Source organism: Fringilla coelebs (assembly GCF_963513975.1).
Source record: "Fringilla coelebs genome assembly, chromosome: Z".
NCBI classification, from domain to species: domain Eukaryota; kingdom Metazoa; phylum Chordata; class Aves; order Passeriformes; family Fringillidae; genus Fringilla; species Fringilla coelebs.
The window spans coordinates 47,300,376-47,319,166 of NC_140031.1; the positions used below are offsets into that span (position 1 = coordinate 47,300,376).

The 18,791-nt window shown below is 34.5% G+C and overlaps 1 protein-coding gene across 1 annotated transcript in view; it reads right to left on the reverse strand.

Moving 5' to 3' along the window:
* KIAA0825 overlaps positions 1–18,791 on the reverse strand; it is a 230,629-nt gene that overhangs the window by 168,274 nt on the left and 43,564 nt on the right. The window contains exons 3-4 of the mRNA XM_084224964.1: positions 16,189–16,357; positions 10,229–10,898 (exon numbers count right to left, since the gene is read on the reverse strand). Coding sequence (XP_084081090.1) covers positions 10,229–10,898; positions 16,189–16,357 — 839 coding nt within the window. The remainder of the gene's footprint in view (positions 1–10,228; positions 10,899–16,188; positions 16,358–18,791) is intronic.

Genomic DNA, 18,791 nt, shown 5'->3' on the forward strand with positions numbered 1-18,791 from the left:
AGTGAAGCACATTTCCCCTATAGATTGCACTTATTGCCACTTCATTTCCTATGTGCTCTGTCTCTCTATTGCTGTGCCTGGCACTAAGCTATTTTCAGTTCTTTGGTGACCCCTGAGGCCTAGTCCTACCTCACATAGCCATTAGAGAAGGGAATTGCATGTGTCTGACATGGTCTGAAACCAATTATTTGATATTTTCTTCAGAATGATGCCCAACTCTGTTGGGAATGAGCAATCATGAAATAATTTACCTCCTGATTTAATTTTTTTCTGCACAAATTAGTTGTAGCCTGAGCTAGCTATACACAGCTGCTTGTATCTCTGTCTTATCAAGATTCTACTTGAAATGGTGAAAAAGGAAAGGAGAGAGTAGAGTTGAGCAGAATAGATTGGGGAATCCTGCTTTAAAAAGGCATTGACAAGTTTATCAGATATACTGATCACATGTGCTCTCTGCTGATTGAAACTGACAGCACTAGAAAGAACTATTAGTGATGTAAACTGTTATCTGAGTGGTTAAGGGTTTTTAAACACCTGTCTTGCTTTGCAGCCCCCTGTTAGCTGCAGGGAGACCCAGGAATTCCAGCATAAACTGGTAAAGCAGCCTTCACAAAGAAACTATACATTGGCATTTTTTGTCCCTTTAAAAAATAAAAGGTCACAGATCTAAAAATAGTAAACATTTTCTTATTAGACATCTCCATTACCATGTGACTTTCATAAATGCTTATACCATATATCCATACTGTGCATGTGGCAAAAAAAATGCAGTGAAGTAAGGGATCTCAACTGATGTATAAACATGATAACCATGCATAAATTTGCATAGATTTGAGTGTGTCAGTCACTGAGATGTCACTGCCAGCTATTAAACGTCAGTGAAAACTACACTAATGTTTTGAAAGAGAGTCACTACACATGCAACTGATTAAAATTAAAATTAAGTTGTTTTTTTTATTTTATTGATTAAAATTTATTAAAACCTGCTCCATAATGTCTTCCTAGTAAAATGAGATCAGTTTTGACCTCATAGTGAAGGTTGATTCCATGTCAGGTTACTAGATGTTTGCTGAAGTCCTTTGTCAACATTGCATGGGTAGATCTGTCAAAATGAAATCTTTAATTGTAAATCATGTTTACTGACCAACTGATGAATGAAAGAATAGACCAGTGCTGGAAACACAGGATGGAGAACATGAACATCGAATCACACTCTGACTTCAAATTTATATTGTCATCTTAAACAAATGATCTCACAAATCAGATTCCTTGACAGCATACACCTCCTTTACAACCCTGAGGAACAGACGACAAAGACTTCCTGAGGCACTCTGTGGATGAAGTGCCTTCTAATCATGTTCAAGAAAATTACTCCATACACAGATACCTATCTCAGTTTGCTCTGAAACCAGAGACTCAACCTCCTCCTTAATTCTCAAAAGCATGCATAGCCTCTAATAAATTACAAGACATTCCTATCATACACTTCAATTCCGGGTAGACAGTGACAATTTAAACAATTCAAAGGTTAACAAATTATTTCATTTCTGAATTAGAACTAATTAACTGACTGGTCCATTTAAGGAATTAAGCATGTGACATCCAATAATTTTTTGATAATTATCAAAATACTGAAAGAGCAGACATTTTTTAGACATTCCTTCAACTAAAATGACTTTAAACCTTGTAGACAGAGAATAGTTGCAGTTGTTTCCAGCAGTTAAGAGTGGGTTTTTAGGTGCTATTCTACAATTAATAATTTCTTCTGAAGTAGTAACTATTACCAAAAAGTCCTTATCAAAAACTGCAAGAACTATCGCATGACAAAATTATGCCCTTAGTAATATTTTTCAGAGATCTGAAACAATATTTGGGCCTTGCCAATGACATAAACTGATTCCACATGCATTTTTTGATTTTACTTGCCTACACTGTGGGCTGAGGGAGTTATCACATTCTCTGAAGTCTTCACACTCACATACAGAAAACACCAAAGTAGAATGTTTTAAAAGAGGATAAAAACTAAGAAAGTCTGCTGAAAATAACTGAAAATAGCATCTACATTGAAACACAAGTCCTTGAAGAACTCTGAAAGTTGATCTTCCTCAGTCTTTGCTGAAAGAGAAAATAAGGACTGCCAGGTCTGTCAAACCTTCTCATGAATTTTAACTTTGACAGGACTTGCATGTGTTTCCCTGCAAACCATTTTATAACACTTGAATGATAAAAGGCAATTCTAATGTGTATTTGAAAACACAGTAATCAACATATTTATTTTAATCTGGCTTACATTTCTTTAATGCCTGCAAATGTTAAAATTTCTGCTAGCTGAATTTCAACTTTGAACATTCACAGAGGCTGGGTCTTTCACAGATTGGTTCATTACATTGGAACTACTCAAATTAGATTGCTAGGAACCTTCAACCAACCAGTAATTTCTATCATGTGTTGATCATTCCTTTCTGTAGGAAGGAATATGCATGATATTTCCTTTAAAAATAGATTTTAATGCCTGTGTCACTTCTGCTTCTCTTACTCCAAGATATAACAGAACCAGTTCTAATTTGTTCAAATAATATAAAGAAATACAGCTGGAGCCAACACTCTTATTTTTTCTTCCTGTGCCTTTGTATTGCAAAACCCTAGTTGCAAAGTCACCACAAAGTTCTCATGATTATTTTTCCAAGGAACATAAACATAAAAAATAACTCTAGGCAGACAGAAAAGAGGGGAGACACTGCCATTTAAAAACTTCTAGAGAAATTATTTCAAAATTCCTAATTTTTAAAGAAATATTTTGTAGAAAGACTAATATACAAAAGAAAGATTAATCACATGTGTCAGTAAAGACCCATGTTCCCACTCAATGAGCTGAGATTACACAATTAAAACACTTCTTTACACATGAGCTGATAGCATGGTGCATAACAGAACACATAATTTCTGTGTTACAGAACTTGCTGGAATTTCTCAGCACATGAACAGAAAGTCAGTAGAGTGTCCCTTGTGCTAGCGTACAAAGATCTGGTTCTTAGCCAGACCAGTGTGTGAATCTACTCAAGGCAAAGTAAACTCTTCTGGAAAATCTGAGACCAGGAACTGATCTAATTTCAGACAGACCACAATATTTATGGGCACTATGTGCTAGATTTCGAATTAAGAAGTTGGACTGGGTTTTAACCATTCTTATTCTCTCTAGGTCAGATGGACTAGAATAAATCCATTGCCTTGCTCTGTTCAGTAAATGTAGTAAAAAGTATTATAAAATGACTGAAAGCTTTGTTTTTCAAAAACTCAGTAGATACAGTGGCCCCCTGATTAAAAATAGAGGGGTTTTTAAAAATTGTAAGACTAAGCCTCAGTGAAAAGGACATTAATATCCTAATTTAGCATGTTACAACCATCTTGTGGGCATGACACTCCCCCCTATTTATACCGCCTATAATATTTTCCAAAACAAACTGTTGTGACTAAAATAATTTTGACTTTTTACTGTACAATTTTATGACAGAAGGGGTTCTCCATCTTAGCAAAAATCAGTCAAGACCATCTCATTAACTTGTGACTAATGATGGTAGATGCACATATTGAAAAGACTCCTGTTACAACTTTCTTTGAATCAATTGTGCAGGAGCATATTTTAAAGACATTTTTTAAGTGTCCTCTAATCTGCCTTAGTCCTACAAAGTCTTCTTCATGCAAGCCCACATTCTGAAGTAAAAGAGAGACTTTCATCATATGTGTCCCTCATATTTTGTCACTTTTTATTACTAAAAAGAAAATTACAGTATATAAATGTCAAATTGACTTCTGAACATTCACAATATATCAGACTATAGAGTAAATCAGTCTTCATCTTTTACACTTGGGAGGAGAATGAAATTATTAGAGAGCACAGTGAGTTAAATGCTCTGTTCACTCTGAGGAAGAAAATGCAGGTATGCTGTAAAACCACAAAGGAAAGCAATTAGCTGGTGTTTGCCATTTGTGAAAACATTTGGAAAAAAAATTACCAAGAATGAAACCATGAGCCTTTCAGGACAATGGGAAATAGTTTCAAATTGAAAGAGGGTAGCTTTACATTAGATATTAGGATAAAATTCTTGATTGTGAGGGTGATGAGGCACTGCAACAGGTTGCCTAGAGAAGCTGGGGATGCCCCATCCCTGGAAGTGTTCAAGGTCAGGTTGGATGGGACTTTGAGCAACCTGGTCTAGTGGAAGGTGTTCCTGCTCATGACAGGGGAGTTGGAAGTAGATGATTATTCAGGTCATTTCCAACCCCTACAATGCTGTGAATATACGTGCAGAGCAGCTCAAGGGGTCAGCAGTCGCAATGGTGACTTGCACACAGGCACCATTCTTTCTGTATCGTGTTTTATATAGGTCCTTAAAGCCCTGTTCCTACAGAAGTTATGTTGCCAGGCACTCTGCAATGGGACAGAGAGGTCAGAAATAGAAGACAGAAAGAGTTGTCTGGCAGATAGCAATATAATGAAGCACATAAAGAAACTTCTGGTCATGCACAAACAGAAGCAAAACAAGCATGTCCACAGGAAGGGATGAACAGGTTGTTGCAGGTCTCCTGAAGTAAGGAAAAAAAAAAAGAGGGACGTGCAAGGAAGCAAAGAGGAGGACGAAGTTACAGTTTTTATTATAAGTTTCTTATTTTTCTCTTTATAATGTCTAGAAGTCACTACAGTAGTCACATGGGTCTTCAAATACCCTGAAGCTAAAATTCATGAAAAAACAAGCCAACTTCAAATAACTTCCATAATTAAGATCTCAAACTTCACAATTCTAAACATGTGGCCTTAGAGACACATTAGACATTTAACTGAAAGCTAGCTTGTACTAGTCCAAAGATTTGGACAATAGAATAAATTTGACCTATAGAAGCAGGATGCCACACTGGATATTATAATCTGTAATCCATATTGATTACTTTGTATTATGTGCCTTATCAGCACATAAGAAAGATGCAACAGGACTTTCAGGACTGAACAGTAGCAAGTCAAGTGACTAAAACACTTTCCCCTTTCACCATCATACTTGTTAAGAAACAGATAGTGGACTATGGGCAAGGAAACATAGTGGAAAAACAACTGCAACCACAGCACAAGTATTTTAAATTATCTGCAATAAATTCTCATCTTTACAGAAATACCAAAACAGTTACAAAGATACAAATATTAATTGCATTAATCCAAGTTTGGAACTCTTCAATTTCCAGATATAAATTGAAGATGAATTACATTAAAGCTATTGGGCTGAAATTATTCCCAGATGTGAATAGCTGTGGTATTTCTAATCATGCAGTTGCTAAACCAGCAAGTATTAATACTACTTTAGGTATATTTTGATAGAAAAGACAAAAATCATGGAAGATTTGTTTTAGGCCATAACTGTGGCTATTGAGATTGCAAACCAAGTGAATGCAAATTATATAGAAGGATAAAAGCAAATGTGAAATGAAAGCTCTTAATTTCAAAAAGAGAAAATTATAAATGAAGGGGAATAAAACCATACGCACATAAAAAATAGTAGAGAAATCAAATTTAAATTAAATGTGTAAAGCCCAAAACTCATATCTCAAGTTAGCTCTTCAGTAAATTGCTGGGAATATGTAAGTATAAGTGAGCTCAAAGAGGCTTTTTCATACCAAGTACTTTAATTTAACATTCCAAAGTTGTCTTCCTTTCAACAAGTTACTCCAGAGCCTGTTTCTCTTCTTGTTCTCAACTCCACTGCACAAATACAGCTCCTGTAGTGAGTCCTTCTGTTCAAGATTAGCTATATGCCATATTCATTTAGGTGTTTCACAAACACAACATATTCTGTAGGAACTCATGAATGTTTAAAGGTAAGAGATTTATAATATAATAATTTAAATCACAGTTTGCATTTGAATATATCTTTATAATAGAATGGATGTTGGTTATATTCTAGAGAAAGAAAAGACAAAGGAAGCCTGCTGGACATCTAACTAAAGGCTATATACTGGGATAAAATGTAATACATTCATATTAATATTATAGTATATCTCTGAAGGTATTTTAATTATTTTCTACCTAAAAATGTGCTTAGTTAAATCTGTATCACTTTAGTTTACCTCCACTTTGTGATACTATTTTTCTTAAAATGATGAGTTACTGATATTTAGGAACACACTATCTATTTCCTCAGATTTTAAAAATGAAGTTCAGTTATGATTTTAAATGTTTAAGGGTCTCTGGAAAGTTTGTAGTATTTAAAAATATTAACCCAATCAATTTGAATATGTGAGAAAAAAATAAAACTTAAAGCTCTAATCAGTTCCATTTTAACCACAGGAAATTAGAAAAACCAGCTAATTAGTCTACATAAGTATTTATACTCTGTTTATATACAAAAACTATATAAATAAAGCCAAAGAAAACCTTCCACTAATACATCAACTGGTCATAATTCCATGAGGTTTAAGGTTCTTTGGCAGATGTCCTACCATCTGTAAGAGTAGGTGTTTCCTCATCTAACAGAGGAGAAATTAATATAAGTTAGTCATGCCTGCTTAAACCAGCTTAATATTTTTATAAACAAAGGAACAAAAAAAAGGTTCAAAAGGTAAAACTACAATACACAGACTTACCGCAAATAATCTCTGAGAAATACCACACTGGAAATCGAAGCAAAAAATGGCAAGAGATAACCTGAAAACCAGATGAGATTCTTTCCATGCTAAGTATTGTCAACAGGTATTGTTTGTATACTTTTAAATACCACAACATTACATAAACTTTAGAAAGATGCAAAAGATTAATACAATAAAAAGTCTGAAAACACAAAATCCCATTAATAACCAAAAAACTTAAGGGAGTTTGTTGGGAAACATTCTTTGCACATTATTCTAGCAAGCTGGAAACACTATGTTCTCAGAGTACGCAGAGAAATTATAAATAGCGTTATATAAAAACCTTGTACAGTAACAGCCCAAATACTATTGGCTGAATCCTGCACTGTTAAAGGTGCACAAAAGAGGCACAAATCTAACAGGTAAGAGGATCACGCTGTAACACAAAATCACCTGCCTCCACTAGAGCGGGCAACCAAAGATGCTGAGTTCCAAAATTTGCCTCTTTTCACATGCCATTTTGACAGCTTCTCTGTCAAGCCACACACTTCCAAGGTACTGGAAGTGAATGAAAATAATCTCTTTATAGTTCTTCACTAATAACTGCTCTACTACAGAATGAAAAGAAAAACATTAATTCCTTACTGCACAAATGGATTATTATATATGGAATATTTTAAAGATAAGTTTGTTAAAGCTTGTTATAAACTACCTCTGTTTTCCCAAAAGAAATAGGTTGTGTATAAAAAAGTTTTCTGAGGTTCTAGCACTGCTTTACTATTTTCTGTTATTTTTTTCCCTATGCTGTATAGAAGGATCAATTACAGCAGTTTTTATGAAAAAAACCCACAATAAAAATCAAATAAAAACCACATTACCCTGAGGATGGACTAAGCAAACACAAACCCTTCTATCACCTCTGGGATAACAGTCCCAACTGAATGCCCTAGATTAAATTATTCTGATATTCTGAAATGTGTCGGTTTGAGGGCTCCCAAAGGGCAGAGGCAACATACATCAAAAAATAAGAAACACATCTGTCTTTCAGCTAAGAAAAACACCTTCTCTTTCTGTCCTTCCCTCTATATTTATGCATGAAGTTCTTTTAGTACTTGGCCAACGGGATATCACTGTGAAGGTAATCTATTAAAGCTGTCTTTTAACCCAACCTATGTTAGGTTGGGAAAAATAAATTTCCACTCTAATTTGTGGGAGGTCAACAAGTACCAGAATTTAAGAGTTCCAAGCAAGAAAAGTCACTTGATATTAAGAATTTGTCCAGCATTACAAATCTCTTAAATTATTTCCTAAATAGTTATTTCACTGTGAGCTGCCTTGTGAACATTCTAATTCTAAAGGAAAAAAAAGCCTTTATATAACCTAAATGTGGTACAAATGTAGTATATTCATACATTTATAGGAGAGAAATCTCTTTCCAAAAAAGACTCTTCACATACGAGCTCATTTATAAATAAGTTACACAGTAATAACTGTTTTAGTTATGATACAAGGAAACTTTTTGTTTGAATTGATGAATAATACCAAATAATAGGCTATAACACATCCAGAAAATGAAAAAACCTGAAATCACACTCAAAACTTCATAACTCTGAGTCTGACCACATACTTTGTTTTAGCCTGATTTCTGACTTCACTATAGGTGCCTTATGGTTTCCCTGGCTGAAGGGTGTATGAGCAGTTTTCTGCAGAAAACTAGTAAGAATAGTAGGAAAATCAATACCTACTTCCCATACTAACTTCTTGAAGTAAAATAACATGAAGACATGACTATGACAGACCCTGAGAATTAAATTATATTTATGAACAGCAATTCTGAACACATTTTATGGGCGTTAAAGAGACAGTTGCTGCATCTGAAATCTGACTTTTAATGAATTTTCAATAAAAATTAAAATCTAATATTTATGAAATAGAAAAATTGTATTTTAATTAATTGCAGAAAATGTTTTAAAGTTTTAAAGCAAGCAAGCAAGAAAGTCTTAAGATTTATTGTTTGTTTTCACCTTCCTGTGTGTTTTTGACCATACAAAAGAAATCTGCACTGGAAATCTGTACTGATAGATGTACTGGCACAAAAACATGCTAAGTCACATCCTGTGGCAAAAAAAAAATGTAGGCAGAGGAAATACTCTATTAATAGATTGAATGACTGTTTTCTTCTGTCTTATAATACAGAGTTAAAGTATGATTTTTCAGAGAGACATGTTTGTGATCACTTTAAACTCCATGTGTTAGATATAAAATGGAGATAACTGAACTTCCCTATCTTCGTGAGCTGTTTTGAGACTGAAAGAAAAATTAAGTTACAAACTTCTGTTCACTCCAGGCCATTTTTTTTGGTCAGTAAATCCTTTCACTGACTCACATCTCACTAAGTAATTCAAAAACACATTTCTTGTTATTTTATATCACTGACACTACTTCTTTTCATTGTTTCCCACCAACACTGCATCTGACTAGTATATACACTGAACTTGTCATCCTCTCTACTCATTTGTCTGCATGCCTTCTTCCTTGTCTTTCACATGTTCCAGTATTCCTCCATATTTTAGTTCCTGTTGAAAACATTCTTTGCATTTCTTCCACTGGAATTTTTATTAGTTGACTAACACTAACACATATGCTGACTTTAAAACTCAGAAGTATGTAATTTTCTTCTTTGTAGACCTGACAAATCATCACCTCACTAATCTTTTCTTTATGCTGCACAATTCAAAGATCTGTTTCTGTATTTTTCACATGATTCTAGACTTTTAATATTTTCTGTCTTCATTTTGCAGGAAGCTATGCTTTAAACAAACAGCTCCTGCACAGTGGTGTGCTCCAAACAATGCATTGAAAAAGCAATTACATACAATTGTGCAATTATGTTATGGAAGTTTTGATTCTGTAATATTTTTTTTTTCAAAGCACTGATTCTTCCCTTTGGAAATTAGCATGTCAGACTTAAAAACTGCAAGAGAAAATGCAGAAAACACTACATCAATAACAGATTCCTCTTCCACTTGACATTTCTTAGAACAAGAAAAAATGACTAGGCAGTATTAACTTAAACTTACTGTACTTTCACAAAACTATTAAGTGTAAACGAGTTTTCTGTTTGTTTCTTAGTTTGAGAATCAGAATCTGCATAGTAATCATTTGGGTCAGCTCTGATGTGTGAATCAGCATCTGTTTTATGGACACATTACTGTACTGTCTTTCCTATAATCTCCTATAAATGTCTGATAATTTAAAAAAAAATGGGAATAGAAGACTCAATAGTTTTGTTCATATAAATATGGATTAAATAGTTCTTATTTTAGTACATATTTCAGTAGCTGGAATAAAACTGGCTGAGAAAAATTACTATGACATGACAGTGTTATCCAATGGATTATAATAGGATTTTGTTTAATTACATGAGTTACTCTCTCTTACTTTTGCACCACAACTCTGACACAGTCGAGTTCAACTGCAGTAATGTGTTTTAAACATAAAGCTGTAATTACTAATTTCAGATCTCTCTCTTCACAGAAAATAATCAAGTATATTAAAAAAAAAGTAGCATAATTAAAATAACACCTAACTACAAAGAACATAAAATAAGACTACTAACCCACAGCATGAACTCTTCCTCTATGCTTCTTTGAAATCTTGTTTGCTTTAACTATGTGTAGAGCATTTTCTTTGAACTGCAGCTCACAAAGTCTTTCAAGAAGAACTGTCATTTCTTCAGTGATGGTATCCAGGTAAGTTTCATTAATAAACTTTAATGATGAAGATGGACCTATTGTTCCACTTAGTATATAAAGATCCTCTTTTATCATTGTGCACAGTCTGGGTATGGAACTTTGGTAACCATGAACCACCTTATCAAAATTTGTTTCACCACAACTAGACAAAATACAGTTTTGTAGAAGATCACTAACCAGTTTATTCTGCATATTTTGATACCTCATTAAGACCTCTGATTTGGGATAAAGAAACAAAAGCTGCTGTACACACTGAGTTTTAAACTCCATTTGTTGTTGCAAAGCATTAGTGTTTGTTTCTTCTTGACTTTGCAGTCTATTTACTAAAAATTGTCGAAGATGCAATCTCACATTGTCCCAAAGAGATTTCACATCCACAGCTGAATCATCCTGAATGGTATGAAGTGAAGATGTTAATTCAAAAGACGTCCCACTTGCAGTACAGGGAAATGAGACACCACACTGACTGGAGAGATCCAGAAGGAAGTGAAGTACCATTTCTTCTTGATTCTTGTCATTCTTCAACAAGCTTTGCTAACAAAGGTAAATCAGACAATACTTTAGAAATTTTTATTAATTCCAGTTCATTAAATGAACAGCTTTATATTAGACTAAAAACAGTTTCCTATACTAATTATCTTAACAGTAAGATAGATATGTAAGCAACAGAAATTATAAAATCTGTGGAAAACAGGATTTATACATGAATTAATTTTCTTGTCTACCTCTGCCAATAACTCTCACTCATCTTCTCATCTTTCTTATATCCCCAACCTCTTTTCTCAATCAATTCTAGACCACAGTTCAAAGGAACCCTTGACAGCCTTTTTTGATGTCACAACATCTTTTAAAGAAAGCGGTATGAAAAAATCACTTAAGATTTACCCAGATAATGATAGGTTTTTCTCATAAAACCAAGCAAGGAATTTATAAAATAGTCACCTTCTATGGCTCAGCAGGCAATCATCAACCACTCTAAGGATAAAAAAAGCCTTCCCAGGAGTCCCTTAAAGAACTAAAATTGAAAACTTGTCAAGAACTAAAGAGCCTTAGATGATATAGGACAGAATAATAAGAAGCTGTGTAACCCACCAAACCAAAATGGAGACTGATATATTAGTGACCTCCATGTACATCTATGCTGTATGGGTTGTAGAAGGCAGTCAGTTAACAAAGCAAGTGAAATCACATGGCTGCTGCTCTTTCTTCATTCAAGTCTGAAGAGCTCTCTCTCAGTCCAGGGCAAGGATCTCTGACCTTAGAGCTGCTTCAGCTTCAAGAGGTCATGCAACAAACGGCAGCTCCTCTTGTCACAGCTCAATACCACCATCACAAGAAAACTGAGTGGAATTGGTGGTATTCTTGATTTTCTCAGTTTTAGTAGGAAAGCCTTAAGTGGATGAGAATCTAGAAGCCCTCTCACTTGCTCCTTCATTTCCCATTGCTTCTCTTCAACAGAGAAAAGCAATTGTGGCAAACCACCTCAGGGGGTTCATTCCAGTCTGTCCTTTATCTGTCATAGTTCCCCTCCAGCCAGCAACCAAGCCCCAGGCAGCCACTTGCTCACTCCTGTACCAGCAGGACTGAGGAGAGAACTGGAAGGGTAAAAGCCACAAAACTCATGGGTTGAGAGACAGACAGATTAACAGGTAAAGCAAAAGCCATGCATGCAATCAAAGCAAAATAAGGAATTAATTCACTGCTTCCAATGGCAGGCAGGTGTTCAGCCATCTCCAGGTCAGCATCACTCATCACCAGGTCATCACTCCAGATATGCCTGTTTTCTTTCTTCCCCATACTTTATATATGGAGCCTGATGCCACATGGTCTGGAATCTGTCTTTGGTCAGTTTGGGTCACCTGTCCTGGCTGTGTCTCCTCCCACCTTCCCATGCACCCCCAACATCCTCACCAGTGTCACAGTATGAGCAGCAGAAAGGCTCTGTGTAAGCCCTGATCGGCAGTAATAGAAAAACCTCTATATTGTGCTGTGTGTTCAGCACAAATCCAAAACATAGCCCTGTACTAGACACTAGAAATCAGCACAGTCTGCAAGTCATACTCCATCCTATAAGCAAGGCTGGTAAAGATACCTTTGCTACCTTCCAACTTCAGCACTGGTGATTTATTTAACTTACAGTATTTGAAGAAATTATAAGTTTTATTTCAGTTCTGATTTTGAAGGAGAGGTAAATTATTCCAGTTTAAGTATGGTATTGCACAAACACAACCATTCTGGAATGCCAAACACTAAATCTTTTCCCTATATCAAGATTTTATCAATAGATAAGTATGCTTTAGAGTCACAACAATTTTTAAATTTAGAACTCCTATTCCTTGTTCTGGATGTTTCAAACCTTTTACATACCTTAGAGAGTTTAACCTTCTTGTTGCCCTCCACTCTGACCAGAATTTCTTGGAAAAAAAAAAACCCACTTTCACTACAGTACCTAATTCTGAAACCCAAACTGGGAGCATGATTGCCTCTTATAAAGAGTCTTAAAAAAAACAGACTACCTATTTTTCTTCCTTTCTAGATCTTGATTTCAAAATAATTCTTAACAATTCTTACCTAACAAACAGGAAAGATATGGAAGACAGAATAGTAAAAGAAATTATCATTTGAATATCATCCTACAAAAACATGTACGTGTAATAGAAATATGCGCAATTGGTTCAAATCTTAAATCATATATATCAAAATGCATAATACTGATCCCATTTTCTTTTATTATCTGCTAAACTGTTCTATAAAGTTTAGTGGCCCCAAAGAAAAATGTGTTTCAAAGTGTAAACTGAAACCCTCATTACCAACCACTGTGTTGAAAGGTTGTCTCTTGGCAAGTAGACTTCTGGACTTTAAATGTCGGGGGTTTTTTAATGAATCACGCTCAAATACTACATTCTGAAATTTACAAAGCAAGAGAAGCTGTCAACATAGCGCATGCACCTGATGCCTTCATTGGTGAATCCACATGATCTCCCAAGCAAATCCTTACTGCTGCTTTTTAAGGCAAAGCAGAAGTACTTTTATATATCTAAGGATTGTTTCAAGCCCTTTGCAACTTAAATTACAGCATTAAAAATAGGAGCTTGCAGATGCTATTTTAGACGTAGTGATACTCAGGAAGAGTACCTGAAGTGAACTTTGAAGCTCTGGAAAGTGTCATCAAGTGTCTTCACACATTGCCTATATTGATATATGTTTTTTAATTTAAAAATTAACCTATAAAAATATGGCAAAAGATGATGCCAGCACTATTCAAGAGAAAAAGATCCAAATTAGTATCCAAAGGTTTTGGAGAGGCATAAAAAGTTCATTTTGAGCACAGAAAGTTAGTCATAACAATGATAGACAGAAAACCAGTTGTAGTTTACCAACCGGAGTACTGCATAATATGCACAACTACCTACCATATCAATAAACAAGTACAGTAAGATGAAGACTTGATTAAAAAAAGAATCTGCCATTATTTTATCAGGAACAGAACTTAACGACTGTGTTAGTGCATATAATCAGCTTTTAAATATTGAGTTGCAAGACAGAATGACAAAATGACAGAATGACAAAATTTCACATAACTAACATTTTCAGGCTTCATGAAGAAATTTTCGGTATTTTCATAAAAATTTACAAATGTATGATAATAACAATAAAACTAAGTATAGACCCTCAGGCAAAGCCCAAAAAGAACTTTGTACTGTTTTTCAATTGTCCCAGCAGCTTTAAACAAAATTCGTAACAAAATAAATACAGATAATAATGATAACAATGAATACAGATATTGTCCTGAAGTAGAAAGAAGGTTCCTGTTACTGAATATGAATTATACATACTTAATTAAAAGCATCCAAGAAGAAATTATCTAATTAGTTCAATGGATAGAGACATATATTTAGGAACGATCAGTTCATAATAATGTCATTAATGATGAATATTATTGAAAATAGTTTACTGCAGACCTGTTTATGGAACTGAATGTAATTTCTTACAGACAGGCTGTAGTATGGTCAGTACTACAGATACAGACAGTACAGATACATTTTTCATCTGTAATTCCATCTACACAACAGGCTGGATTATCTAAAAAGCCATACGCCTGGAAATAGTGATGTGAAAGTTGCTGAGCTTCAAACTGTTTTCATGATAAACTGCAGAATTGAGACTTCCAGGCTTCTCACTTTGCTGTCTGTTTAGCAGCCTGCCACAGAGCCGTTCTCAAGGCTTAACTGGATACTACAGCTCACAGCAAGACTGTCATGCAGTTAGTAAGCTCCCGGGAAGCTGGAGAGCTGGAAAGCACATTTTATATAAGACGAGGACATTTTAGTGTTTTCCAAACAAATGCCGCCACCTGGTGTTCAGGCATATGGCTGGAATAGACCTTGAAGAAGGAAGTAAGCAGGAAATGGACACAAGTAAGACATCAGTGCCATGCCACATTCTGAGGAAATACAGTAAGGATCTAAGTGGACTAAGAGGAATAAGAAAAGACTCCTGAAAGCAAGAACTTCATAGTCAGCTTTTTCTGGGATTCTCTAATTTCATCTAGATCAAGTATGACACGTAGCAGCCTCTGACATCCTTGAATGGGTGATTATTAACAGCAACACTCATACTGGTCAACTTTGTCAGAAGAGAACAAAATCACTCCTCACCACATGAACATTAAAGACCTGGCGTCTCTAAAAGTTACTTCCTCATTTGATACAGAACAATATCCAGTGGAATCAACAGTGACTGAAAGAGCAACAAGAATCCTAAGAGTTAAAAAGAAATTATTGATTTTATCAATGATTGATTTTATCAAGCTTGTGTTCTAGCCAGAGAAAACATTCTCCTTCTCTACAGTTTTTCTCTTCCATTACAGCTATCTTAGCCTAAAGTTGTTCATGGTCTACAACTAAACCATGACACAGAAGTGACAAAGAATAATCACTGGATACTGTTCATGGGTTTTGATGTCATATATATGTATCATATCAAATGCACACATATAAAGCTTATATATAAACTTGAAGACCATCATTTACTGAGGGATCAAGCTTCATCTGTCTTGCCAATTCAATTTTCCAGATTTCCATTTCCACAGGTATATTCAAATGCAAGCTTTCAATAAAAATTTTGGATAAAAATACTCTCTAATACTCTTCAATTTCATTGTAGTGAAATTTGATTTCTGGTTGCATCTAGTTGTATAACTTGGCAGAACAAAGAATGTAGCTCCCACATTTCTCATTGGGAAGTGTAGAAACATAGAATCATTTCGATTGGAAGTGACTTTTTTAAAGCTTGTTTAGTACAATCCTCCTACAATAAGCAGGGACATCTTCAACCAGATAAGGCTGCCCAGAGCTCAGTACTACTTGTGCTTGAGTGTTTCCTAGGATGGGGCATCTATCACCTACCTCTTTGGCCACACAGCAAGTAGGAAGTTTATGCTTAAATAATGCATAAAGGACAAAAACATACATTAGATTAGTTGAATTCATAGTGATAAAAGTGAAGAACATGCAGTAACACTAACAGCCCCAGTGTAGACAGTAACTTCCAATGTTTTTTTTACCAACATGTGTTTTATAAAACAATCCAAGCAGTGCTGAACATATGGTAGCATCTGTGAAAAGATTTTGTTCCAAGTTTGTCTATTTAAGGCATGATCAAAAGGAAACATAACACCCTGCTGAAGGCATGGATTTATGAACTATCCTCACAACAGTAAAAGCTGAAATGAGAAAACTCATTGAAGTCATCCACCCACCTCCCCACCTCCAACTGTATAATCAACTTTCCAACAATAAAGTTTTTAATAAACATTTTTTACCAGGGTCTTAAGGAACTCCAGCAGCTCTCCATGGTCTGTAGAAGAAGGTCTGAGAGAACTAAAATTGCAGGTATTTAGCCACTGAATGCAGTCAGTTGTGCTTTGTAGTACTTCATCAGTACATATTTCATTTACATCTGATTGCAGGTCTTTAAGACACTTTTCTATGCTAAAAAAAAAAAAAATCACAGGATTTTTCTACATTATTTGGAAACAAAAGTATTTTATATATGCCATATTTTTAAAAGAAAAACTACTTAAAATTAAGGTAACTCTAGTCCTTCTTATTCACAGATTAAGCTACCCTCACAAAATAAGACCTGAATTTGCAGAATTAACAATTAACATTTAAGTACTGTTGAGCTAGAGCTAAAAAAACTTTCCTTCAGGCCAGACTATGTATGGCTGTACCATCCTCAGCCAGAGTATGTACTGCTTCACTTTCAAACAATCTTATTCATTTTAATAAATTAGTTAATGAACAAGACATTAGCCAACCTAATATCTGGCCCTTGGTGCTTAATTAGCTAAAGCAGAGACTATAAATTGAATCAATTGCTGTATTCAAAGGTGAATGTGTCATTTTGCTCCTTTAGCAATCAGCAGTTGTTTTATAAAACATAAGATATATTAATAACTTCTTAAAGATCCACTGACATCACAGAAAATGTTGAAAAGAATTTCAGAGCCAGTTGTGCTGAGAAAGCAGATCTTTTATTTCTTGTTTTGTCATTAGAATATTTGAAAGAAAACAGACTTTGTTTTCAAGGAGCTAATCCACTCCTTAACATTCATCTAGAATCATAACTCTTTTTATGAAACCAGATGTGTTGGTTAGGTTTTTACAGTGATTTCATTTGCAAAGATCACAAGAACAGTTGAACATCCAGAATTATTTTTCTTCTACTTGCGTGGACACTTAAGTGAAAACAAAACAAAACAAAACAAAAAAATCCAAAACAATCTAACTCTATTTATTTTCCTGCAAAAACACCTTTTTGGTATTTCATTTCTACATTTTTTTCCAAAAGCAATGCTTAATGTTTTATACTGTTTCAGTTAGAAAAATAGAATTTAGATCCTGGCAAAACTGGGTTTAATAGCCCATCCATGAATTCTAATCCTAAACTTGACAAAAGATTGGCAAGTATCATTTTAGTTAGTGAAACCTGTTCTCAGGACTATGAAACTAAATGCCTTCTTCATACACCTTGGCTCCTGGGACACTATCAAAGGCTCTTATTGTGGTGTGCTGATGTATCTCAAACATACCCAAAAAGATTACAGCATTGTGCATTATAAAAGACACTACTATTGTTAAATCGGTGCCAATCTACTATTATTATGAGTGAATTTTTTACACTTATCTTTGACACATGAATCTGTAAGCAAGCTCTCAAGACCAGACATTTTGGTAATTGGTCTCAATACTGATAAGGGAATTAGATGGATAGATTTCAGTGCCACTCCCCTGCTCCTTACCTCCCCCACAAGTATAAATATGATAACTATGTTCATTTTAATTAATCCTTTTATCCTCCCAAAATAAACATTTAATTAGAACTAAAGCTGTTTTCGATTGAATAAACATATTTTCATCCTGTTTATTTACAGCATACAGAATACTGTTGGTAAACAGCATTTCAAAACTATTGCTGCATCTTGCTAAGAATTTTGTCAACACTCAGTAATACAAGAACATGGTTAATTATAGTTACTTACTCCTTTACATTAATTACATTAATTAAATATTTAGGAATTTGGTTACCTTAAAAAAAAGAAAAGCCTATTACCTGAGTTTAGAAAGCAAGTGTTTTAAGTAAAAAAAAAATACTTCTGTTAAGTATTATTAAAATTATTCTCACCACTTAGGCTGGTATCAAAATCTTTATAATTTCATACCAGTGTAGGTAGAATGAGTTTTTGATTTTCTGGTTTAGAAAAGAAATTTCCTAAAGTTTCAGAAACTGGAAACAAAAATGTAATTTTGATGTGAAAAATATGCTTAATGTATTTAATTAATTTTCTTTAAAGTACAATTTTTAAAAAGCCATATAAAGTGCTAGATTCCTTTTTTCCCAGTAGTATTTTTTTCATTAAGTGCAAATGTATATTTTTTAAGTTCAGAATAGCAAATTTGCTCCTTCTTTGAACTGAGGCACTAGCCCAGATGATGTCAACTGACATGTTATACATACTATGGACATGCAAATTTAATGACTCTCAATAATCTTTTGGTCTACAGATGACTCAACCTTTTTTTTCGGAACCTGTGGAACTCTTCAGACACAAACAAAAAAAAAACAGTCACCAAACTACTAAGGAAGGAGTGGAATGTAAAAGCTCAAAGAAAATACATAACCTTTCTCTGTAGCATAGAAACCTGATAGTTATGTGTGTACTTTTTTTTTTTTAATTGACTGATTTTTCAAGAAACAAATCTTTAGTCCCACAAAAGTAGTACCCTTAGCCTTTGTAGGCACATATTTTTTGCAGCTAGTACTCCTAGCATACCATTATGCAAGTGAAAATGATGTGACTGAAATACCTTCTCCTCCTTACAGGTGAGAGTGCCTGCAGTTCTTTAACAAACCAAAGCAAAG